At 38.8% G+C, this 22,452-nt stretch overlaps 2 protein-coding genes across 7 annotated transcripts; one reads left to right on the forward strand and one right to left on the reverse strand.

Moving 5' to 3' along the window:
- Positions 1 to 8,054: 8,054 nt before the first annotated feature.
- LOC145425396 (uncharacterized) lies at positions 8,055 to 12,673 on the forward strand. 2 transcript variants are annotated; one of them, XM_080298404.1, is made up of 6 exons: positions 8,055 to 8,326; positions 8,763 to 8,969; positions 9,420 to 9,585; positions 10,552 to 11,043; positions 11,180 to 11,247; positions 11,758 to 12,673. In XM_080298404.1, exons 3-6 carry the CDS (start codon positions 9,549 to 9,551, stop codon positions 11,848 to 11,850), a joined length of 690 nt encoding a protein of 229 aa, XP_080154530.1. In that variant the 5' UTR covers positions 8,055 to 8,326; positions 8,763 to 8,969; positions 9,420 to 9,548; the 3' UTR covers positions 11,851 to 12,673. The 2 variants fall into 2 exon arrangements, with proteins under 2 accessions (XP_080154530.1, XP_080154531.1); XM_080298405.1 differs by having other exon boundaries at positions 8,055 to 9,585.
- A 4,530-nt stretch (positions 12,674 to 17,203) lies between these two features.
- Positions 17,204 to 21,530, reverse strand: LOC145425395 (uncharacterized). 5 transcript variants are annotated; one of them, XM_080298403.1, is made up of 10 exons: positions 21,059 to 21,506; positions 20,550 to 20,628; positions 20,234 to 20,351; positions 20,063 to 20,131; positions 19,536 to 19,910; positions 18,857 to 19,409; positions 18,581 to 18,759; positions 18,392 to 18,485; positions 17,531 to 17,887; positions 17,211 to 17,435 (listed from the first exon to the last, which is right to left on the reverse strand). In XM_080298403.1, the coding sequence occupies exons 6-10, from the start codon at positions 19,118 to 19,120 to the stop codon at positions 17,226 to 17,228; spliced, it is 1,104 nt and encodes a 367-aa protein (XP_080154529.1). In that variant the 5' UTR covers positions 19,121 to 19,409; positions 19,536 to 19,910; positions 20,063 to 20,131; positions 20,234 to 20,351; positions 20,550 to 20,628; positions 21,059 to 21,506; the 3' UTR covers positions 17,211 to 17,225. The 5 variants fall into 5 exon arrangements, 2 of the variants coding, with proteins under 2 accessions (XP_080154529.1, XP_080154528.1); XR_013906074.1 differs by lacking the exon at positions 21,059 to 21,506 and having other exon boundaries at positions 17,204 to 17,435; positions 17,531 to 17,894; positions 20,550 to 20,767; XR_013906073.1 differs by lacking the exon at positions 21,059 to 21,506 and having other exon boundaries at positions 17,205 to 17,435; positions 18,581 to 18,743; positions 20,550 to 20,767.
- Positions 21,531 to 22,452: the final 922 nt, after the last annotated feature.

Here is a 22,452-nt window from a genome sequence, read left to right on the forward strand (position 1 = left end):
GTGTCCAGGGTTGGGTATCGTCACTGATTTCTAGAAGTCGATTCGATTTGAATGTGGGAAATTTTGCCTCAGACAGTCAGAAATATTATAATTCTGATCACTTATCAGTACATATCCATATTTTTATATCTATAAAAGTTGAGACTTTATCAAAGGTGTGAGCATCACAGCAGGTGCCTGCTCTCATTTACTGTTTTAGCTGGTTGGTGGCTGTTGAAATCTTGTGGTTTAACCTGAGATTCTGGCGTTTCGGGCAAAATACATTTATATTTAGAAAATCGATTCAGGATTTTATTGAATCAATATCACGTTATTCAAGCTAGAATCGATTTTAATCGGAAAATAGATCATCAAAACCCACCCTAGTCGTGTCTTTTGTCTCTCTGGTCTCTGTGCTCCGTGTTCCCTATGTTCAGTGTCTCGTCCGTGTCTGTGTTATACTTGCTGTTTTACTTTGACGGTCTCTTGTCCTTTGTCACTGTTTCTAGTTTTGCTTCACCCTGGTCTCGACTGTTCTCCCCTCATGTGTCTCATTCCCTCGTTTCACTCAGTGTATTTCAGACCCGTGTTTCTCTCTGTCAGTGTCACGTCGTCCCCTCACCATGCTGCGTGTTTCCGTGCTCCCTGAGATCAGTGTCACTAGTTTACAGGTTTCCCAGTGTTTTTGTTTTTAGTTCCCATTTTTTTGTTTTATTTTGTTTTTGCAAGTTTTTTTCTTTTCGTGAAAATTATACCGCTGCAATAAAGCAGCCTTTTAAGTTCATTGCTCTGATGATTGTTTTGCGTTTGTGTCCTACATCCTCCCTGCCACACAGCCGTATCATAACAGTTTCACTGTGAGTGATTGCTGTGGATTTTATGTAAAACTTTATGTTGCATCTTCAAAAAATAGAAATAAAATAACTGAGACTAACAATGAAGTATCGTTGACACTGGTTTACTGAACCTTCTTTTCAGTGCATGTACAGAACATGAGTATCCATTTTCTACTGCCTCCTACAGGACACACTCTTCTTCCACTTCCTTACAACATTAATGTAACACAGAACCACTACTGCCTCTCCTGGCATTACCATTGTAACGACACACTCATTCTTTTTCTTTCAGATGAATAACAGGAACTTAGGATGTAGGTATCTATGAATAATAACTATTATGCATACTCATATATTTATATAACCAACTAATTTCTTGCGATACCACATTTTAAAACTTGTTTTACGCTACTTTTGATACTAAAATGAGAAGAAAGCCTGCAGTTTTATTGAAAGACATGATATTTTCTTGTTTTTGCATCCAACGTTGTGCAATAGAATTTTTTTTTAAAAAAAGGTGAAATATGCCCAACTTACATGACACAGTCAGTGTGATGATGTCACTCCACTGTGTTAACAAATACCCCAGAAGCACAGTACTGATGAAATTATTTTGTTTTGTTTTTGAAATTAAAATGAAAGAAATATGTTCAACTTACATAAGACAGTCAATGTAATGAAGTCACTCCACACTGTCCAGAAAGAACCTCGTCTACCCCGGCAGCTGTATCCTCCACTGTCAGACTCAGTAGCTCTGCTGATTGTGTATTCATTGGATGTTGGAGGTGTGTTTAACTTGGCTGGACTCCATTCGTACGTCCACTGAGCTCCTTCACCTCCCTGAATCTCACATCTGACAGTGACTGTCTCACCGCTGTATATCTGAGGCCAAGGTGGCTGCAGGGTCACAGTGGGCTTAGGAGGAGCTGTTCAAATAAACAGATATCATTAGCAGACTGATAATTTGACTCGAAAATCAACAATAAAATGTTTTGTTTTTATTAAATAAATTAAACCAGGTAATTTACTGATCTTTATATTTGATTGTTTACTTATTTCTACATATTTGCATTTATTTATACATTTATGAACATGTAACCTATGAGCTGTAAGTTAGCTGTTGTTTGCAAACAATGCTGTTAAACCTCCAATATATCCAAATAATCACACAAAATTAAAAACAAAACCTGTTGTGTTGTTGCAATACAAAGAATTTTGTTGTGTTTTTGGATGAAACATTGTGCAGTATAAATTAAAATGTGTGAAACGTGTCCAACTTACATAATACTCTGAATGCGATGATGTCACTCCACTCTGTCCAGGAAAAGCTTCTTCTGCCCCGGCAGCTGTATTCTTCATTGTCAGACTCAGTAGCTCTGATGATTCTGTATTCACTGGATGTTTCAGGTATGTTAACCTGGCCTCGTCTCCATTCATACGTCCACTGAGCTCCTTCACCTCCCTGAATCTCACATCTGACAGTGACTGTCTCACCGCTGTATATCTGAGTCCAGGGTGGCTGCAGGGTCACAGTGGGCTTAGTGGGAACTGTTCACATAAGAATGATCCAGTTAGAAGAGAAACATGAAAACTCTGCTGTTTATAACGTAAGAGTAGAGTGAATGCAAAGCAAATGATTCACAGACAGTTTGAAGTCTGAAAATCAAAACAAAGTCACAATAAAACAATTTATAGCTTTCACACTGTAACACAACATTTTAATATAAAATGTATTAGAATTTACTTTGTAAAGTTATATTTTATTTATACTCCAAAACTCACAGATTTTTCTGCTTTACATTTACTTTGAGGTTAAAATCAGCGTGAAGCTGGGAGCCAGTATGAAAAATGGGAGTGCTGGGATCCTATGTGATGTGTTTGAGCTCAAAGCCTGGCAGCTTAAATCTGTTTGGTCTGCAGTCATTCAGCTGATTGTTTGCTTAGACTGTTGCAGTAATCTAGGCAGGGGCACCGTAAGAGGAAGAAAAGTGATAAAAAATTATTAACCTGTCACCACAAAATATTGTTTGCTTCACACTGTACTTTTAAATGTTTATGTTTCATAGTGTTAGTTTTGTTTTTTTCAACAAAGAAGAGGCTAGAGCAGCACCTCTGCAGGACAAAGAGACTGTAGGATGGGTCTGTTAGAAGTAAGGTCTGTTTTTCAAAAAAGAAAAGTGAGACAGGTGGAAATTAAACTCAGAGGAAGTCTGCATGAAAAGCTTTCCTACTATTAGTCAACTTACTTCACTTCTAACAGAAAACAATGTGTTTGTGTGTTTTTTAGCCAACATGCAGTTAGTTGGTGCAGTCAGACCCTTTGTACATATATATGCTAAATCACTTATCTGCTAACCTGCTGGCAAGACAAACAGATCAAACCTCTGGCTCAGGCTTAGCTGTCCCACTGCCTCTGCCCACACCCACACTCCTGAAATTGAACCAGCCCACTGATATCTGAAGGAGGAGCTGAGTCTTTTATGTCAAATGTGTGTAGTTGAGGGAGGCCCCTTGGGAATTGTATTTTTTTCCTGCACACTATTTATTTGGTAATCAAAGAGTAATTTGAAGGGCAAACTGTGCCAAAGTTCAGGCAAAACAATCACAAAGGCCCAGTCTTAGTCTTAGCCTGTGTTTTAGTCTGCTTCTAGGAACAAATAGAAGCAACTTTTCAGCTGACCTTAGAGTTCTGCCAACCATGATTTTATGTTATCACAGCAGTCTAGCAAAACTTTTAAATAGACTGTAAAACTCATGTCATCTGTGGTTTTAGGAGTTTGATGGGCAGCAAACATTAAAATCCCCAAGAGTTAGAATGCTGTCAAATCTTTATATGATTCCAAAGAAAAGGGTGGAAATAAAATCCTTGTTTAACTTGAGGGGATGATAAACAAGCACAGGAGGAGACAGATCCACCATAAATAATTATAGTTCAGAGCTGCCATAAATATCAGCAGTGAGGTGTTGGCATATAAAAGGGTTCAAATAGATGCAAGACCTCTGCTGTGACCAGGTTCCTGCAGGAAGCTGCCTGTGACTGTTGCAGGTGGTGAGAGCTTTCAGTCAGCTGAAAGAATTAAAACATTTTTGAGTTCCACCAGGTCTCAGCACAGAGACACATTTTAATTTGTTTTACTTTGTTTAAAAATGTATATCCAAAGAATTACTTATGTTATAACTGCCACTATTTAATAGCATAATTACAAACAGTAATTTAAGAAGTAAGAAATGTCTTCTACACTATTTTATAGATAAGAAATTCAACATTAAAAATATAAAAATATTATAACATATAACAATATAACAAAATCTTTTCCATACTTCAGATGTTTAACTTTGAGTCTTTACTGTTAATTTTTATCAAAGCCATTTTTGCTACTTTTGATAATAAACAACAAATAAACAACAAAGCCTTCGGTGTGTTACAATATAAATTAAAAACACATAGTGTGAGTGAAATATCTCCAACTTACGTTTTACATTCAGTGTGATGACATCACTCCACTCTGTCCAGGAGGAGCCTCTTGTGCCCCGACAGCTGTATCCTCCACCATCAGACTCACTAACACTGCTGATTGTGTATTCATTGGATGTTGGAGGTGTGTTTAACTTGGCTGGTCTCCATTCATACGTCCACTGAGCTCCTTCACCTCCCTGAATCTCACATCTGACAGTGACTGTCTCACCGCTGTATATCTGAGTCCAGGATGGCTGCAGGGTCACAGTGGGCTTAGGCAAAGCTGTTCAAACAAAAATATATCATTAGCACATAATTGGACTTGAAAATCAAAAAGTTCTTTCTTTTAAATAAATAAATTAAATCAGGTAATTAACGGATCTTTATATTCAACAGTTTACTTATTTCGACATCTTTACATTTCCATATTTATACATTTATGAACATATAATCAATGAGTCATCAGTTAGCTGTTGTTTCCTAACAATGTTGTTAAACCTCCAGTGATGGATTCAAAGCTGGAGGCTGCTCTGCTCTCATAAACTGTTCATAAAATGTGAAATACAAAGTTTTTATGTGGCACCAAAGTCAAAACTGGCAAAGAAAACTAAGAGTAAAGGTTCAGTAACCAGGAAAGGAGCACAAACTGTTTTTTAAATCACTCTAAAAAGACAAAACAGCACCATGAACTCCTCTGTGTCTGTAAGTGATCTGAAGACTGAACAAAGGTGAAACAATGTACTGAGCCTAATAATTCATAATTTGACAGATTTAGTGGTTTAAGTACTGGTGATTAGTGAATACTGATTTCCATTACAATTTGGAGAAGACCTTTTTCAACTCTCAAATTTTTTTAAACTCATTAGTTTCCTGAATAATGACTGAATCGCTTTTAGTTGTGACTAAATTCGTGTTTCTTCTCCTTCCTCTGCAGGTGTAGATGCCTCCATCAGAGACAGAGATTGCACTCTTAGAGCTAAAAGAGATGATCTCATTTTCAGATGAGGTTTTTCTGAACAGAGTAATTCACCTCACAGGTCAGTGTCACACTGCCCCCTGCTGGTGTGGTTGTGCTGTCTGCTGTCAGAGTGGCCTTGACTTTAAGTTCTGTAACTTAGACAAATATGAGGCTATTATTGTGGTCCTTTTAGTGGAAGAAGGAGAAACCCACCACATCTGCCACACAGATGTTCCAGCTGCAGTTTTATTTCCTACTGCAACTGAGACTCAAATACAAGGTGAAGAGCAGGTGAGCCTGGCTGAGTAATACGCCACCTGGTGGTTTGTTCTGAGTGTGACAGAAAGCCTGAGCCTGTGAGCCTGAGCTCAGGGTTAATGAACCCTTGATTACAGAAAACCTTCCACACTCATCTGTGGATCTGTCACAGCAGCAGTGCAGCAAAGGTCACAAGTAATAAAACAGACAACAAAGAGAGCAGGTGAGCTGAAACTTGACCACACGTCTGTATTTAAGTGCTTTATGCAAAACTTTAAGACTTTCCAGCTGATAATATCTGTGCACACAGATGTTTCGACATATTTACAAACCTGATCACACACAGAGATAATAAAATGCACACGAGGGTTAATATATATACACATGACTTTGCTACAGTAAAATCTCCAAACTAAGCTACTATCATAGAAACACCAAATTAGAGAAAAAGTATTTTGTGTCCATTCTTCCAGTAGAGTCCACAGACTTGTAAATATGTGTCTCTGTAACAATGAGTGGAGTGCAGAGGTGTGAACTCAAATGCAGGAAGCAAAATAACTTAAATAAAACTGAACTTTAATACCTAAATAGTCTAAAAATGGAAACATACAAAGAATCAAAACGTAAAACTAGAAATAAATAAACTGTCAATAGAAACAACTAAGAGATGAACACACATGAGTGTTCACAGATGCTCTGACAAAGACTGACAAGACACAGCAGGACTATTTAAACATGACTGGGAATGAGAAACAGTTAAAAACAAACAGGAAAATCATAAAAGAGGAAGAAAAATAACACAAAGTAGGAAAGAAAACAAACCTTTAAATTAAAGAGGAAATAATTTTTAAAAAAACTAAACAAAGATGGGGAAGAAGCACTCAGACTAAAATGATGAAACACCATGACAGTCATAAATGAATAAATCTATATCGATGGCACTTTGTCCAGTTTGTTTTACTTGTTACTCTTGTGTATGTGAAGTCTTTAACAACTTTTAGAGGTTTTTTTCAAGAGGACACTGAGGCAGACAGCACACCATGACACTATAAATAACTGAGAGTAAAAATTCATAATAAGACTCATTAAAGTCTTCAGGCAGAACTTTAACTGACTGATCTGTGGTTGAGTCTGTTTTCAGATTTGAGTTACCTGCATTTACCCTAAACTCATCACGCTGTGCTGTAATAAATTAGATTGATCCTCCAGTTCATCAGCATCTTGTGAATCATAACTGTGATCTGTGAGGATGGACAGATAAATACTCATGAAAAGGAAATCAGTCAGTTTCAAGGCAACAAACTCTAGTAAATATAAAGTTTGTGTATCAGCTGAGTGAAACATCTGCTCACATGGTTGCACTCTTGATATGATCTTTTAATATTTTAACCAATAAATGCAGTGGAGTGTGAGCTGTATCATATACAATATTTTGTCCCTCAGGTTATTCCTGAAATATAGTTTGTTTCAACTTTGTTATATGACGGGTCACATTTATTCATCCGCTTCTTCCTGGTCCGCTCATGTCAAAGTCCGCCATCTAGTGGTTAAATGGAGGAAGTGCCGAGTAATAATGGCTAGAGCTCCGTGTCTGTGATAGTTCTGCATCTGCTGCTCTTGAGATGGGATTAAGTGTAAGTTTGGGCAGATGATGGATTGTTTCTACATATTAGTGCTCTGTCCTTCTTGTGGGTCTGTGAAGTTTGTTACATTACTACTGTAAGCTAACTGTTAGTGCTTTGTTTTGCCTGTTAGCATAAAACATGTCAGCATGTGGTATTTGTATTTACATCACTTGACAGGCTTTGTCCATTTATTGTTAATGTTATGATCTTGCATTGGTCATGTGACATTTGTGCATCTACACTGAGATTAAATGTACCTGCTCTGTTTTGTTGTTACAGTTTTACAGCAACCCGTTCTCACTCCCAACGCGTAAAATAATGACGATTTGTCACGTCCCTTAACTTCTCATGCTGACGCCTAAGGTACCCTTCCACGTTTTTATGTGACGCTGTGGGTTGTCAATTCATTCCAATATGAACCCGCTCGCGGTGATCAGAGACGCTTCGAGCAGAGGCTCCAGCCATCCATTTACTCCAATAATAACCCCGTCACGGCGAAACATGACGCCGTGAAGCACAATCTAACTGGAGAACCGGGGACCCTCTCCGCGAACGGGTTTTTCTCCCTAATTTAATGCTTTCTTTTAATGACATCGTTAACATTTCTCAACAAAAACACGAAAGTATCACTGATAATTCAACAATAAAATCGCTTCATGTTGTGGCCATCACACAGTGTTTTCCAAACTGATTCACGATCTGAAAGTGCGCAGATTTAACGTACATAATCCTTCGTTAGGTTTATTATTTTCATTTCACACGTAAAACACATTTATAGATTCATTCACCACTCCTGCTAGTTTTGGATGCGCTCGGCTCCAACCAATCAGACCAATTTACGCAGACGCACTAATCCCGTAACTGCACACTACCCATAATCCTCAACCGCCGTCGCTATGGAAATGAAGATGACAACAGCTTGGTGCTACCCGTTATTCCTTTATTTACTCTAAAATAATAACCAGCGATAATACGAAATTAAACTGGCCCAGTGTTTAATTATGTAATTAAAAAATGCAAATTGTAGTATTTTATTTTTTACAAATTGCAATATTTATCTACAGCGCGCCTTTAGCGACACGTCAACAGATCTTAAGCAAGGCGATTGGATGGTTTTTACTGCAATGCATCTTGGGAGTCGTAGTAAATGTATCTTTCAACTCACGGTCCTGCAGCGAAGTTTTCGACTGGACACGAGGCAGATCCTAGCTAAGTAAGTTGTGATAAACTGTGGGTAATTTGCATGTTCACTGAAATATTAATTTCAGTGATATTAAACTGATATTAAACTTGAAATGTTTTCACAGAGCAGTCTGTGTACCAAGAGAACTACTTCTGCAAAAGTTTATTTAAATTTTTTTGTGATGTATTCTCATGTGTAAGACACTTGCTTGGCCACCCAGCTAATGTTAGTACTGCTCTATTTTAGCAATGTATCTTTTCTGTAATCAATTCAGGTTTTTTTTTAACCCTATTCACGTAATTAACTCAATATTAATGACTTTAATCTCGTAATTGATTTTTTTTTCTAAATATGGTGTAATACTGCCTCGTAATATAAGTTATTTCTTTGGTCATAAATTATTTTTGTAATCGTTTCACCAAAACAGACCTGAAATAATCCCTACATGTTCCATTTTCATTTGCAGAAATGACAAAGCCAAAAACCAAACCATGCCCTTCCTGTCAGGCCCCAAACACCTGCAACAGGAAGACATGCAGTGGATGTCTGGGCAGCCTGAACCTAAAGGAGGGATTGAAAAAAAAACAAGAACAGTTTAAAAACAGTAACTGGGCTGCCTCTGTTAAAAAAAAACAGAAATGCGAGCAGGGTGGTTAATTCAGCCCAGTTGTCAGTAAGTTTAAAAGTTCTGATCTAATAAGTGGTTGGTCTGGTAGACAATTCTTTATTAATCACAGTTGTCAATGTTTTCTTGTATATCATGAAGTAAGAAACTAACAAGACATGTATATACACATAAAATATTAATTTATAAAAGAGCATAAATAAAAAAGTTATTCACATCAGAATAACATCATCACACTAAAGACATCCAACTAGAAAAAACTTGTTAAAAACTATTTTTATTTAAGCTACTTCTGATTTTTAATTTAATCGGCTATTAACTGAGAGACAAAACATTTCAAGATGGATTTTATCATACATTTACAGGTTTGGTCACCATAAATACTTTTTAACTATCAACAACAATAAAACAACAAAGATGTGAAACTTAAAGGTTTGTTATACATCAATTTGCTTACATGAAAGACTGGCTGCATGTTTTTCTTTGTTGTTCTTGCAGGTTTCAAAGCTACATGCCCTGGGCTACCAACCAATTCTGTTTCTTGGACAGTTTGACCGTAAGGGCCGTATAGTAGGGGACGTGATCACTCAGATCGAACCAGCGGAAGGTGCTGCACGTGACATCCTCATGAAGATGAGGAAGCTTTATGAACACCTTCTGAGAAGTAAGATATGCTTTGTCCATTATCTGTAACCAGGTGTCCTTATCAGGTAGCCTATCCTAGCTGTCTTTGGGTGATACTCATGGTACACCCTAGATAAGAAGGCAGATCATCACGGGGTACATAGAGACAAACAAGATGGTGAGGATGAGGATAGTTAACAGTCACCAGCTATTCTGTTCTACTCTACTCTATTCTGTTCTATTCTATTATTCAGCCAAGGTTCAGACCAGTAACCTTCTTGCTGTGAGGTGACAGCTGCCCTACATGTCCTGTTGCTAACATGAAAATAGTGTTATATCTGCCTTATTACCTCCCCATGTGTCGGTCACATCACCAAAGCTAGCCATACTGAACCTCTGGTGTTACCCACCTGAACAATTTTGTATGTGTGTGTGTATAGTATGGTCTTTCACATTCATGTATATACAAATGTAATTTTAAAAATCTTCACGAAAACCAGACCTGATAATTCTCTTCGAGACTTTCTAGTATAACAAATGTTATATAATGTTACCAATTATATAATTATTATTCTTAAATAACTTATATACTTCTTAAGAGGTTACCTGATTACCTCCCTGAGGTAGTTAGCATCACCATTGTACAAAACTCCTAAGTCACAGTACTAGCTTGAAGTGTCAAATGTTATTCACTACAAAGTCAGGAAAGTAGTGTCATCAGAGGAAAAAGTCATTATCTATCTGGATTTATAGTCACACTCATTAATTTTTTAATGTACAATGTAGAAAAGCACTACAGATGTCACACTACCCTAGAGGGCACTTGTACTGAATTATTTGGGTCAGTGAGTGTGCGAGATGACTTATTTGATGCCAATATTTACCAGTTGTATCTTTAGTAAAAACTTAACTGAAAACATGCAAATCACTACTTATTATGTGTTTATGTGTACTGTACATTTTTTCAACCCATTTTAATGAATGTTTAATATTTAAAATTTTTCAGAATTACAAGCTTCACCTCCTGCTAAAAGTTCTACACCAGCAGCTGGACCATCCTCTGCTGACAGTGTCGATGCTGGACCAGTCCCAGACCCAGAGGCTCTAAACGAGGAATTTATTCTTCATTTAGAGCCTGTACCAACATCTTCCCTCTGTCAGCCTCCTGCATCCTCCTCTTCATCTCTGCTTCCTCCTGCATCCTCCTCTCCATCTCTGCTTCCTCCTGCATCCTCCTCTCCATCTCTGCTTCCTCCTGCATATTCCTCTCTGTCTCTGCTTTCTCCTGCATCCTCCTCTCCATCTCTGCTTCATCCTGCATCCTCCTCTCCATCTCTGCTTCCTCCTGCATCCTCCTCTCCATCTCTGCTTCCTCCTGCATCCTCCTCTTCATCTCTGCTTTCTCCTGCATCCTCCTCTCCATCTCCACATCCTGCATCTCCCTCAATTTCTATGGTGTACACCTCGGATGTCCCAAACAAAAAAAGGACAAGGAAAGGTTAGACGTTATGGTATTGTAAATGTACGAAACACATGACATGTTCGTTAAGTTTGTTAAGATTTCTTTTTCTTAATTTTTGCATTTTTTCCAGTTTTACAGAACTCATGTAAATATTTCATTTGTTATTTTTCAGAATGCCGAAAACACCGTACACAGAAGATTTTCAAATATGAAGAGATAGTAGACAGGAGAGTTGTAAATGTAAGTAATTTAGCCTGCTGTTGTGCAGATTTGTTTGCGTCTTTGGACTTCCCGGATTTGAACTGTGCCTGACTGAATATCCATAAGCTTTTGTATTTGATGAATCTACACTAATTCAGCCACTGAGTCAGGATTTCACTCCAAATAGGACATTAAATAAGAACAGACCACCTGATACGACCTGGTCATGCTGCCTTCCTGATGTTTACGTTCTTTAAAGTCCTCCTGACATCATGCTCAGAAGGAGTGATTGATGTGGAGGTGCTCCTTCCCATTCAGTAACATCTGCTTCAGTTAGTTTTGCTTGTGAGCCACAATGTAAGCAGTGTTGCTTTGCTGACATGCACTTGATGCTGGCAGTACAAGCATTGTAGTGGTTCTTATGTTTTTGTAAACTAATTGTATAATATATTGAGCCATTCAATAGTACACAAATGTTTATAAGCTCCTTTTTGTATGCAACTTGCATGTCTTTCTTAATTAATTGTTTGTTTATATCATGTTTTTCAGGAAAAAGAAGAAGTTAAAGTCAAGTGGAAGCCTTGCTCAACATGGTATGTAGTAACAACTTTGTTGGACGGGAACAGACATTCATATTGTTGATAAATAGTTATCAACTCAATTTGAATTCATGTATTTGGACTAAAGTAAATTGGGAGCTTTTAGCTATCGAGCTCCTCTTCTGTGAGGAGCTTGATAGCTGTCCACCTCCAAAGTCCATTATGAGTTTTGGAGGTGGACATGGTCAACACTTTTAAGAGTAGGCATAAGACTTTACTTCTTTATAGAGCTTATAGTTGGGGCTGGTTCAGCTCAGCCCTTAGTTATGCTGTAATAGGACCAGACTGCTGGGGGTTAGTGTCCCCCCCCTCTCTCTCTGTCTCTTTCAGGGTTATGCAGGCTCAGTATTGGTTGAAGATGCAGTCACGTCTCCTTTTACTGAAAACTCTCCCCCTCTCCCTCACCACCATCTGTAAACATACATGTCTCAGTAATGCAGTTCATGCATGTTACTAACTAAACTTCTTCCCTGGAGTTTCTGTGCTCTCTCATCCAGCAGGTTCCAATGGATCGTGGCTGCTGCTGTGGTCCTGCTTGACATCTACTACATATATTAATACTCTCTGACTTGATTTGATTAATTTATATTACAATGAAGGTGTATAAAGCATGACATGAATATAGAAGATATTTCATCCTAAAAAATTGTCATATGTCACAACCTAAATTGTCCTATTTTGTGTGTGGTTGTCGTTGTTGTTTGTTATGTTTTTCTCCTGACAGTGGCAAAGTGTGGGATGACACATGGGAACCTGCGCAGTTTTACACACAGTAAACCAGGCACCACAGGTCGCAGAGATCGCACAGTTCACAGCTTGTAGTTCAGCATAAAAGTTCAAAATAAAATATTTACTATACATTTCAACCAGTGTCAGTCTCTGTTTCACTCTCTAATTGTGGCTTAAGTACCTAACATATTCATGAATCTGATCGATCAATAATATCTTCCCTGCACTCGACATCTCATAGTTTTACATATCAGCCAACATTATTGTCTACATCCTCATAAATATAGAAGTGACTTGCTTATTATAACATATTACAAGGTAAAGTAATACTGCACTGCACGTATAGTAAGTAACACCTACTGTGTATGGGAGCCTAAAGCAAAGTTAACTGCACCAGTACCAGCTTCAGAACATATTGTATATTATATGTTTCTACCTTTTTGTAATATGTCATGTTTAGATGCAGTGACAATTGCACATTTGGAGTTGTGGTCATATGTGGTCTTTATATACAGGGTATTAAAAAAAATTGACATTTTTTGCTATTTTTCTTGTTTGTTTGCACAATATTATTGTGTACATATTACATATGTAACATTATTGTTAATATTATTATTAGATATCAAAGATACAATTTGATTGAGGGTTTTCCTGTCATAATTTCAATAAAAATGCAATTACACACGTAAACAATAGGATCAAAATAAACTTTTAAAAAGTCTGTTGATCAAATGCTGATTTTCAAAACATTCTAGAGGAAAACAGAGATAAAATAATCTGAACAGTAACAGTGATTGTGGATGATGATGGAGGCTTCAATGGATTATTCTGTTTCAATCAATAGGTTTGTATCTATGACAATAATTTGATAAGTTTAACAGGTTGGTTTAGGCCTGGCAATACAGCAAATATTCACAAACTTTTGTTTTTGAAGAATGTTTATCTTTTTTGGGATGAAGCTATCTGGCAAAATGAGACAACCCTTTTAACCTAATCTTTATGTCTTTTTTGTGGCTATGATACTGGATTTTGGTTTGATGCATATGCAGGTTACAGCTGGGGAATGGCAGTATGTTGTGGATTGATTTGGCATGTTCAACCACTGTTACACCAAACTCTCTCACTTATAACATGATAAAGGCCTCTTACTCAGTGTCATGGATTTTCTATACTTTTGGGGACACAGGGCCAAAGTCTGAGGCAATAAGTCAGATCAAAGAAGGCAATGATTCTAAAATGGGAGTTTACTTATGTCATTATATATATCCAGGAATATGTGCCAGAGGATAGTTGTCATGAAATCAATATTAAATCAAAGTATTCCTTAATTACCACAGCTGACACGAGTTCTCCATAGCTGCCTGCTGTCTCAGGATCTGTCTCCAAAAAGGACCAGGGAGCGCTAACATGTTATGTTCTAAACTGATGAAGAAAATGCACATTAAACATAGTATAAACTTACTGAGTGAAGTAATGTCAAGAGGATTCCTTTAGCTCCTATTGGGTTGGTTCCTTGATCAATGCAATACAGAATCATTAATCTGGTTTTATGTAATGTCCTCAAAACATGTCAAAATGAGGCTCACTAGTCTGTGTGGCCTCCACATGCCTGTATGACCTCCCTACAACACCTGGGCATGCTCCTGATGAAGTGGCAGATGCTCTCCTGATGGATCTCCTCCCAGACTCCAGGACTAAAGCATCTGCCCACTCCTGGACATTTTTTGGTGCAGTTGGTGGATGGAGCGAGACATAATGTCCCAGATGTCCTCAATTGGATTCAGTTCTGGGGAATGGGCGGGCCAGTCCACAGCATCAATGCCTTCGTCTTGCAGGAACTGCTGACACACTCCAGCCACATGAGGTCTAGGATTGTCTTGCATTAGGAGGAACCCGGGGCCAACCGCACCAGCATATGGTCTCACAAGGGGTCTGAGGATCTCATCTCAGTACCTAATGGCAGTCAGGCTACCTCTGCCGAACACATGGAGGGCTGTGCTGCTCCCCAAAGAAATGCCACCCCACACCAAAACGGACCCACTGCCAAACTCATGCTGGAGGATGTTGCAGGAAGCAGAAGGTTCTCCACAGCGTCTCCAGACTGTCACAAGTGCTCAGTGTGAACCTGCTTTCATCTGTGAGGAGCACAGGCCGCCAGTGGCAAAGTTGCCAATCTTTGTGTTGTCTGGCAAATGCCAAACATACGGCACTGTGTTGGGCTGTAAGCACAACCCCACCTGTGGACGTCGGGCCCTCATACCACCCTCATGGAGTCCATTTCTGACCGTTTGAGCGGACGTGCACATTTGTGGCCTGCTGGAGGTCATTTTGCACAGCTCTGGCCTTTCTTTCCTACCCCACAGTACCTTCCCTTACCATTTGTTTCCTACTCTTTTACTTCTTCTTTGATGACGGTTGTCTTTCTAGATAAGCAATTTCATTTGCTCTGGGGCGAGTCAATGGCTTGGGTGCATTCTGGGACTGTCAGTTCACCAGTGTGCTGGCATGCTTCTTAACAAACACACCACTACAGCAAACATCTCAGTTGTACTTGTTGATTTCTTCGACAAAACACTGAACAAAAAATTTACTTGTGAGTGTGCTGCCTGGTGCTTTTAAATTTTGTGATTATTTGAGCAGCCCAGAAAGCATCCCATAAATTAAATTATGTTATCGTATCTGAACATGTACACTAGTCATTAAATTAGATGGGAAATAATGATTCAGGGTAAACAACTGCACCAAGGAAATTCCATTTTTCTTCTCAAAATGTAAAATGTCTGTTGAAAAATCACATTAAACAGAGATGTGATTAACTTTTTATTTTACCAAACATAACATCAATGATGACACAATCAGTCTTCAGCAGAAGTGCTCAAATCACTCTCAGTGGCATCGTCTGGAATGTCCTCCTCCGAGTCCATTTCCAGGAGTGGTTGGTGGCTGAGGATTCTCTTGTACACGTCCTTTACTTTGAGCATTTCAGCTTTCAGTTCACTTTGTTTTTTTAACACCAGGCTACAGAGTCCCTTCTGTGCATCCTCCGACATGCCAACAAAGGAGGCTGTAAAAAGAACAAAACAAATAAATATGAGAAAAGTAAAAAAAACAAACAACAAAAAAACATCACCTCATAAACACAAGGAATTAGGATGCTGTAATTAAACATTTTTTTAAAAGGGAGAAGGCAGTGTTAGCTAGCAATCTAGATATAGGTAAAAGATCCAGTAAGACTTTAGCATCTGCTCTTATTTTCAATCGATTCATCAAAAAATTAATAAATAAATAAAGTGCTTACAGTCTGAGGAGATTGTCCCCAACACCACAGAACGCATTCGCAACACTGTCCAGTGATGCCGCATCTCCCTGCAAAGGATCATCTCCTCCTCTCTCAGGCGCCTCACAGCCATCACCTTCTCAAAGACCTTTCTCTTTGTCCGGAGGTCAGCAGCAGCTACAGTTTAACAACATCAGATGGGAAAACATAGCAGCATATTATGATTCAAGAACAAAACATTCAACTACTGCTCAGATACTGGGAGCTTGTTTAAAAAGGATATTTATAAATCAAGAGCTTACGTTCACTTGTGCTCTGCCAGGGCCAAATATCGGTCTGCATGAGGGCATCACTGGATACGATTTGCTTTGTTGGTTCAGCGAGCTTGTTGTAGTCGTCAACAGCAGCCGCCAAGCGTTTCTTCTCAACTAAGATGACCTTGCGAATTCTGTGTCGCCTCTTGTTGCTATCTGTAAATAATCATAAAAAATTCACACCTTCACATAATGTATATAGTTTCATTTTAATCTACACTCATCAATTTGTTTGCTAGAACAAATCACATCCAGCTTAAACAAACCTGGATCTGATTTGATTCTGTTTACAAAGTAGCTGCACAAGCTGTACAAACTGAGCATCAAACGGTCCGTTTCAAAGAAACTGGGATGTACCATTTTGTCTGTAAAGACTTTGTGTTCGCACTCTGATGATGACGACAAGCTCCTCTACTCGTGCCTGCAACGCTCCAAGGCTGCCATCAGTTTGATCACTTTCTAAGTGAGAGGAATATTAATCAGAATACAGGATGAGTAACAGTCACCAAACTACAGTGGACTCTGTAATCACTGACTTGATGACATTCATTATAAGACATCTGGAGCCTTCATGTGCTGCTATCTCATGATAATCATGAGATAACAAGTATGTTGGTGTTCAGGTTTATAAAACCAACTAGTACGACATCATTTCAACCCAGGTTCTATCCAATTTGATGAAACGCAACAACTCTGCCATAAATTTGCTTTTACAAGGCTTATTTTTCATTGTTTGTTGACACTGTCAGAAAGATCTTAACTCTAAGTTCTTTAATGAGGCCATGGTGGGTCCTGTTGTTATACATGAGTGCATTATATTGAGACTCACCTTCAGCCCATTGCTGCAGTGTGTCATCATCCACACCCAGCTCATTTCTGGTCGCATTCAGGCTCTCCACTTGTTCTCTAAGGATCCTTATGATCTAAGAATGCATTCATAAATGTCATTCATATTGACATTAAAAGAGTACTGGTGTTTTCCCCCCATTACCACACACATTAAAATGGGTGTTGAAAAAATGACCTTTAGATATCTCTGGCTCAAAGTGCGGCCCAGTTGTTCCACTTTCCTTTTGTTCCACCCCAAAGCCAGGAGGGTCAGCATGTCTGTTCGCCCTGCATTTCAGTTAGTATACAAATTAGAATTAATGAGCAGGAGACTGAGTGGAATCTCAGACACGGACACACACCTGCTTTAGACATGTACTTCGTTGTGATGGCCGCCCTAGACAGGAAACTGTTTACTTGTTCCACCTCTTCTCCAACTGTTGAACCGGCCCCATCCTGAAACGCACCTCCCCATTTGATCTATAGAAAGGAGGTCACAATACATGACTGCTGAATTCATTCAACCTTATAACAAAATGTCTCAAACTAATCCAAAACTACAAGCTGCAGTATACCTCGCATTTCCAAGTGTGAGCCTTTGCATGCATGACGGAGAGAAAAGGACGCATTGACAAGAGGTTCCTCAGCTCAGGGCACTGCTGAGCCACCTTGGTTAAATAGGGGAAATATTTACAGGCCACATCGGAGCAAAGGAACGTAATATGTCCTGGGATGCTAGCTGCCAACTTCCTCTGGAGAAAAAGGGGGTAAGCAAAGATCTCCCCTCGAAACATGTTCAATGCAGCTAAGAGGACTCCGTGGCGACAAACAGCTATTTCCATGCCCTCCTCATCCAACTTCCCAGTGGACTTTTTGGACGACTCCTTTGCTGCAGTCCAAGATGAAGATCCGCACAACCCTTTCCCCGGGACCTATACACTCAAAGATTTTAACATAAAAGACATGACATGATTAAGCCCTATCAGGGACAAACTTTTTAAAACAAACGCATAACAATTAGCTGAATTAGCCTCGAGTCACACAAGACCTCAGATCTCCCCAGGACAGCACTGATAACACAAAATAAAAATCATGTTGTTTTTTTTAAATACACATGGTGACAAAATTAAGTAAACATTAAGATAAAGTAAAGTAAATAGTATTACGACAACACCAAGAGAAAAATAAAAAAAATATCGACCCATCCATATATGTCCACACACACGTATGTGTATATGGTTACGGCATTAACGTCATTTTAACAAGAGTAACGCTAACAGCACTAATATATATATATATATATATATATATATATATATATATATATATATATATATATATATATATATATATATATATATATATATATATATATATATATATATATATATATATATATATATATATATATATATATATATATATGTGTATCTTACATGATTTGTGTGTCTCTGGATGTATTTCACAAACTCAGCAACTTCCTCATCTTTTTCAATGAAGACACCTTCAAAGTTCCCCTGCTCTGAAGTGCTGAACGAACACAGTGACAGTTGTTTGAAAAGAAACATTAAAATACATTTTTCTACAAATCCATATTTGACTTATGTACACAATGCATAACGTACCTTGCATTAGACTGAAAGCGATAAAGCTTGCGGTTTCCATCAACTGAGACGGCAAGCATGTCTGGAGTGCAGGCAGGGCAGCTAAAGCATGGCTCCTTGCACATCCTGTCCACCTCAAACTTTACAGCACTCCACTCCAAGAAACTTTTACTGAAGGCATCAGCTGATATTCGGCCATTCTTTTACATAGAGGACATACAACAGAATATTCAAGGACAGTCATCATAAACATTGATTTGCACAATTTCCTTAAACTTAGCAAATTTAGAAACTCACCCTTCCAAAATGGGCTGTTCGTTCATCCAGCATTTTGACAAATGCCTTAAGTGACATCCCTGGTGCAGCCTTCTTAATGTCATAGAAAGACTGAAAGACATCCATAGAAAACAGGGTGCAGAAATTTAAGGTGCCAGGCCAATATCCACTACCCAGGATGTCCTTAACTGAGGGGGACCACATTAGGCCACAGCTGGTGCAGCTCACCACTGGCAGTGCAAGGTTATAACGGCCTTTAGAAAGGATAAGGATAAATTCAGTCATGGCTCAAAGCATTCATTTTTTTCATGTTGTTTTCAAATCGGTCTGGTAAATCCAAATGACCTTTGACAGGTGCCCACATATACTGCGGGCCGAGGGTAATTAAAACCAAGATAGCAATGCACAATTTGCAATAAAACCTCCAAACACATCTATTGTGTATGTAGTGTGTGACAAAAGGGCAACTTACCATTTATGGTTACAAGAGCCACAATTGCGCCGGGTGAAACCTCAACGTTACCTGCTGGGCAGTCACACACATGGTCTGGCCTTTGCACAGGCAACAGCCGAACTAACATTAAAACACACAATATATATAAAAAGAATTAGAAATTAACTGATACACAATAAATATACAATAACAGCACCCACTCATACTCATACATAGCAAGAAATGCATAAGACTTAAAAACTGTACCTATTGGCTTGTGAAACTCTGATGAAGGCTGCAAAAACCCTCCTGTTACTGCCTCTCTGTTGTGCAGGACAAAGCGTGTGTGAACTGCAATATCACAGTCAGCACAAAGGAATGGAAGAGGCAGGCAGTCCAGACACCTCACAACTACTTGTTTGCCACACTGACACACACGGTGTGACTGTGGATCCAGAGTAGCTAACATATTGTCTATAAGACAAGGCCTGGCCTCTTTCCACTTTTGCGAGGACACCATATTTCTGATCGCCCAGTGAGTAGCAGCTGACTCAGACGACGTCTCACAAGTCATGGCTGCGTCCTCTTCTCCATCCTCCAACAACTGAAGGAGCTCCTGACGAAGCACCTCAGTTCCATACACTAACAGAAAAAAAATAAAGAAAGGAAGAAACTCTGAAAAACACTCTAGGCAGTATGTTTCTTAGGACTCCACAAAAGCCCTGCATAACTCAACTATAACAACAAATATAAAAGTAAACAGAAATCACAATATATACAAGAAGGTAAAGTACCTTTTGTTGGGTTGACACTGGCAACATAACTAGGTTCTTCACGTGGACATTGATGCTGCTCTCTGGACACTGGGGGGGGGGGGGGGGGGGGGAATGAAGAATATTTACTTACTGAAATTCTTTGGTGAAAACAAGTTGTGAGATAAAATCAATGGTTGTGTGAACACTGACCACGTGGCATGCAACTAGTACTTCGACTGGTTGATGGTCTTTGAGGAATAAAAGCTCCCTGTCTGTCACGTTTTTTCCAGCGCACTGGTCTTGGCTGAGGTTCACTCTGTGCATCATTCTACGCAATTAACAAGGAAAAAAGGGAACACCTAAAATACAGTCTATGATTAAAGCAAAGATTATCAAACATCTTAAGTTAACCAACTTAATTTGACATAAACTTTAAAAAAAATTCAAATAACATAACGTTTACTCCGTACAAAATATTAGACAAGCGTGTTCCCTCTTTAACAACTGTTTCCACTAAAAATGTTACCTGCATATCTTGAAGGAGTTCGTCAGCAGCCTGAAGCTCTTCCTCCAGCTCGGGATCCTCTGAATCACTCATTTTCAAGCTAAAGAGGAAAGAGATTTTTGCAGAACTCAGTGACATAAACACATAACTAACGCAATTCAAATGATTTTCAGTCTTGGCGCTCCGGTTAATGTTAGCAATTAACGTTAGCATCATCAGTTTGTAAAGAGCTAGCAGAACTCTTAGCGCAAAAACTGCTTTACGCACCATGTGAGGGTATTTTGCGGCACACAAGTCCTTTAACGTTTGTAATAGATTTAATCCATCATCGTTGGATTAAATGGCTAATGCTGCAGTAGACACGTGTAGTCGTTACCTAGCAAGCATGCTGACGGTAGCTGTAGCCATTTTTAAATACATTACACCGTTTCCGAGATCAGTCACCTCTGTTTGTTTGAAGCTTTTATGAAAAAACAAACTTTGAAACACACATCAAGGTATTACTTTAAATATATGTATTTTTTACATACCTGCATTAGAATCAATCAGTTCCGCCTCATTTTCTTATTCTTATAAATGGGTCTCTCCGTTCTCCCATCAGCCTTTGCTTACACAGGTTGCGTCTGATTGGCTGGAGCCGAGCGCGTCCAAAACTAACAGGAGTGGTGAATGAATCTATAAATGTGTTTTACGTGTGAAATGAAAATAATAAACCTAACAAAGGATTATGTACGTTAAATCTGCGCACTTTCAGATCGTGAATCAGTTTGGAAAACACTGTGTGATGGCCACAACATGAAGCGATTTTATTGTTGAATTATCAGTGATACTTTCGTGTTTTTGTTGAGAAATGTTAACGATGTCATTAAAAGAAAGCATTAAATTAGGGAGAAAAACCCGTTCGCGGAGAGGGTCCCCGGTTCTCCAGTTAGATTGTGCTTCACGGCGTCATGTTTCGCCGTGACGGGGTTATTATTGGAGTAAATGGATGGCTGGAGCCTCTGCTCGAAGCGTCTCTGATCACCGCGAGCGGGTTCATATTGGAATGAATTGACAACCCACAGCGTCACATAAAAACGTGGAAGGGTACCTTAGGCGTCAGCATGAGAAGTTAAGGGACGTGACAAATCGTCATTATTTTACGCGTTGGGAGTGAGAACGGGTTGTTTACAGACTGAAAGTGGTACAAATGGTAGATCAGTAAAAGCTGTGAAGAACGCCACAGTCTCCACATGGAGCGCTTACTGAAGCCATTTATGTTTAACTGCACAGGCTGAATAGAAGCATTGAGCCTGTGCAGAAGATAACATGTAAACACAGGGAGGATATTATTGAGCACATTATAGGAGATAACAGCTACATATATGAACAGGAAGAAAAAGATCATTTCTTACCTTCAGCATTTCCACAGATGACAGTACTGAGCACTAAAATAATCAATAAAACCTCATCAGACATTATACAATCAAACTGTTGTAACACAGTGTGCAACTATAAGTGATGCAAAAAGCAGCAGTGTATCAAACATTTAAACACTTAAAGAATCACAAGTCTGCTTTGTTCCAGCTCTCAGGTAAACAGGTTAAAGCAGTGACTCACTGTAATTCTCACAGATCAGAAACATTTTCATTAATCGCTGCCGTTCAAACAATGTCAGACGTGTACTTACAGAAAAAGCCCATCATGCAGAGCAAAGAGTGCCCCATCGTCACATCCAGCCTGCTGCACTCTGATCCTCAGATAATCAAACAGTTTTAGTTTGCAGATAAAGAGAAGTTGTGTTTAATATAGATACAACAAGAGTTTTTCTACAGGCTCTTATTCTGATTGGTCTCTCTGTGCTTCCTGCCCTTTGACACGAAACTTAAACAGCTCGTGTAGCAGTTGGTTGATATGTTTATATTTCCTGTCCACTGCAAACATA

This window comes from Astatotilapia calliptera, chromosome 3 (genome assembly GCF_964374335.1).
Source record: "Astatotilapia calliptera chromosome 3, fAstCal68.1, whole genome shotgun sequence".
In the NCBI taxonomy this organism is placed as follows: Eukaryota; Metazoa; Chordata; class Actinopteri; order Cichliformes; family Cichlidae; genus Astatotilapia; species Astatotilapia calliptera.